A 2,994-nucleotide genomic window follows, 5' to 3' on the forward strand; every position below is an offset into this window, starting at 1 on the left:
ATCGACGGCCAAGCCCGGCCTTGGCGTTGTCATGCAAGGCTAAGGCGACGCGACACGAGAAGACATACTGCTATACACAAGTCCTTGCCAATACATACACACCTATGCGCGCTTAGTCTTCTAGCACTTGGAAACGTGGCACGTCCGTTGGCTCGGCTTCGTGCGCCTCATCATCATCATCGTCGTCATCGTCATCATCGTCGTCGTCCTCAATGATCTCGAAGCGCTTGAAGGGCTGCGACGTCGTCGGTGCAGGACGGACGTCCTCCTCTTCGTCGTCTTCGATGATCTCGAACCGCTTAAAAGGCGTTGTTGTCGGCGCTGGCGCTTCGGGCTGCAGCGTCCCGCCGCGCGTTCCATCCACTTCCAGCCACTTTTCCTCGGTCTTCTTTAGCAGCTTTTCAACTTCACGGTTGCCGGGTTCGAGGACCAGCGCCTGCGTAAAGTCGCTGACGGCCTCGGCGTACTTACCACGGCGGAAGCGCGTCATGCCGCGACGCGACCACGCTTTCGTGTACGTTGGGTCGAGCTGAATCGCGCTGCTGCAATCGTCCTCGGCGCTGGTCAAGTTCTTGAGGCGGAGGTGGGTGAGCGCGCGGTTGGCATGGACAATCGCACTGCTCGGGTCGTACGCAAGGCTCCGCGAGTAATACAAAATCGCTTCGTCGTTCTCGCCGAGCTTGAAGCACTCGTTGCCCTTGGTCTTCTCATGGAGCGCGTACACCTCGCGTTCGGTCGGCGTGAGGACGTCGAGGTCAACCGAGACGGGCATTTGAGCCTCCTTCACGCGGCGCGCGGTCCGCGCGTGAAGCTCGTCGCGCTGCCGACGCGCGTCGTCTTGTTTGCGCTGCTCCTCCGCATCCAGCTCGCGCTCGGCCGCTTCGACGTCGTACTTTTCCCACGACCGCCAGTCGTACGCGGGAATCGCCTGCTTCTTCTTCGAGGTCGTCACCTCTTGGACCTCTTGGATCAACGGCGACGGCGGCGCGTTTGTCGGTTGGGCACGGCCGCGCACCGCTGGGCGATTCCGCGGCGCCGCAATGCGCTGGGCTTCGACGTCGAGCCGCTGGAGCTTCTGCTCCATGTCGCGTTCCCATGACGCAAGCGCCGCCTTCTCCGAGTCAATGTCCGAGTAGGATGGCTGGGACTGGAGCCGCTCGATGCGGTCGCGCTCGGCCTTGGGGAGGACCTTGAGCAGTTGGGCTTCGGTCGCCCGCTCGAGCTGTGGGTACTTGCCTTCTTTGCCCGACTGCAGCACGGCGAGGATGTTCTTGAGCAAGTCTGCATCCGTGCACTTGTCGACATAGTCGTAGTCGAGCATCTCGACGTCCACATCGCGCTTCTTGCGGCTATGCAGCGAGAAGTAGTCGACCGCGGCTTCCGTGTCCATCATGCTGCTCGTGCACGTCGTTTGGAAGATCTTATTGTCGCTTTGGATCGTCAAACGTCGGCGTACCGTACCGTACACACCGTACAATTATATACATTTTAAAGTACAAATACACCAAACGTACATCGTACAGAACCACTGAAAGGGCAACGTACACGCCCGGTATCTTGAAGGGGTGCGACTCGCCGCGAGCGAAGCCCCAGTCGAGATCAATGACACCTCTCATACCTACTTGGATATCTCTCTGTGGTCCTTGCTTCGTAGAGCGCTTAGTGCTCTCAACGCCTGGGCTTGTGAAATCCAAGTGCACGAGATTCTAGTATCCGGCGCTGACCACACGCCATCAGATCCACCATTAGACTCGACAAGGTCGTGCAGATTGATTCAACTCGAATTAACTTTCGCACGTCTTGGCCGAGCCCTTGCGTTTCACCTTGGTCGCTTGCGTGGCTTCGACGACCGCCCACTCGTCTTCGGCTTGTGCCCACGGGTCGAGCTGGGCGGCCGCTTTGTAATCGTCTTCGATGGACGATCCGCGAGAAGGTCGCGTCGACGTCGACGACGCGTCATCGTCCATGTCCTTGGCGTCGGCGGCTGCGTCTTGTTGCGCCATCGCAGCCAGTACAAAGGGGCTCGTCGTGCCACACGCGTCACAGGCTTCGGCCGTAAGGGTGTTGCGAAGGGTGCACGACGGGCACTCCCACATTTCCAGCTCTCCGCTATCTTTCTCCATTCTGTTTTCAAAATTGAATTGTGATTCTGGCGAGGCGACGGTATCGCCTATTAATTCTAAATTTACGCGGTGTGGCCGTTGATCTGTCGGTTGGACGCTGGACAAGACCGCATGACCCGCCATTTCTGATAGGACTCGAAGCATGCGTTCAAGATTCACAGACTTGCGCATTTGCGACGCCGCACCACGTGGGATCAGATGCGGGAACAGAGCTCGCTGGATGCTCAGATGCTAGAATCTGGGCTGTGTCGGTCGCCTCGGATCGAAATGCACTGGAACTCTGGTTGTTGTCGTGCTTGAAGAAGAGAAAGAAAGGCGTCGCTGCGTTTGCAGTCGACGGACCATAAGATGTTCTTGTGGCTTGCCCTCGCGCGATCTTTGCCACTTCAACTTGGCGCTGATTGGCTAAATCCACGATGCATGCTTGTGACGCGCCTAGGCGGATCCCCATTTGAGTCGGTTCGTTGACTGTTTCGTCACCGTTTCGGGCACGGTGATTGGTCCATGGCGGCTGCCAGTGACCTACGAGCCAATCCAATGGCGGCAAAGAGACGCTGCGTCCTCTGATTGGTTCGTGCGCCTCTATTGGTAAAAAAAGGGGTCCTGGAATAAAAAAGATCGCACGAGACACGGGCTTGAAGGCAAGGGCCCACGGAAATCTTTGAGCGACCCATTTTCGCATCTTCGCCGTAGCACCAGCATGACGCCCCGAACGCCCCCGATGATGGCGACGAGCCCGCTCAAGGACGCGATGGCGTCGGAGCTCAAGGGCAAGCCGGTCTCGCCGTACGTCAAGATGGCCGCGGGCATGGCGGGCGGCGTCGCCGAGGCGTGCTTGCTCCAGCCGCTCGACGTGACCAAGACGCGTCTC

At 58.7% G+C, this 2,994-nt stretch overlaps 3 protein-coding genes across 3 annotated transcripts in view; 1 reads left to right on the forward strand and 2 right to left on the reverse strand.

Annotated features, from left to right (window-relative positions):
• Positions 1–66: 66 nt before the first annotated feature.
• SPRG_16838 (hypothetical protein) lies at positions 67–1,393 on the reverse strand (the record flags this gene model as incomplete). Its single annotated transcript, XM_012356263.1, has 1 exon — positions 67–1,393. The coding sequence occupies one exon, from the start codon at positions 1,391–1,393 to the stop codon at positions 113–115; it is 1,281 nt and encodes a 426-aa protein (XP_012211653.1). The 3' UTR covers positions 67–112.
• A 364-nt stretch (positions 1,394–1,757) lies between these two features.
• Positions 1,758–2,137, reverse strand: SPRG_16839 (hypothetical protein). The gene has a single exon (XM_012356264.1). The coding sequence runs from the start codon at positions 2,121–2,123 to the stop codon at positions 1,785–1,787; it is 339 nt and encodes a 112-aa protein (XP_012211654.1). The 5' UTR covers positions 2,124–2,137; the 3' UTR covers positions 1,758–1,784.
• A 686-nt stretch (positions 2,138–2,823) lies between these two features.
• The window catches only part of SPRG_21816 (hypothetical protein), a gene marked incomplete at both ends in the record, with an annotated part of 945 nt that continues 774 nt past the window's right edge, over positions 2,824–2,994 (forward strand). The window contains one exon of the mRNA XM_012356265.1: positions 2,824–2,976. Within this exon, the coding sequence (XP_012211655.1) occupies positions 2,824–2,976 (153 nt within the window). The remainder of the gene's footprint in view (positions 2,977–2,994) is intronic.

The sequence above is a fragment of the Saprolegnia parasitica genome, assembly GCF_000151545.1.
Source record: "Saprolegnia parasitica CBS 223.65 unplaced genomic scaffold supercont2.417, whole genome shotgun sequence".
NCBI classification, from domain to species: domain Eukaryota; phylum Oomycota; class Saprolegniomycetes; order Saprolegniales; family Saprolegniaceae; genus Saprolegnia; species Saprolegnia parasitica.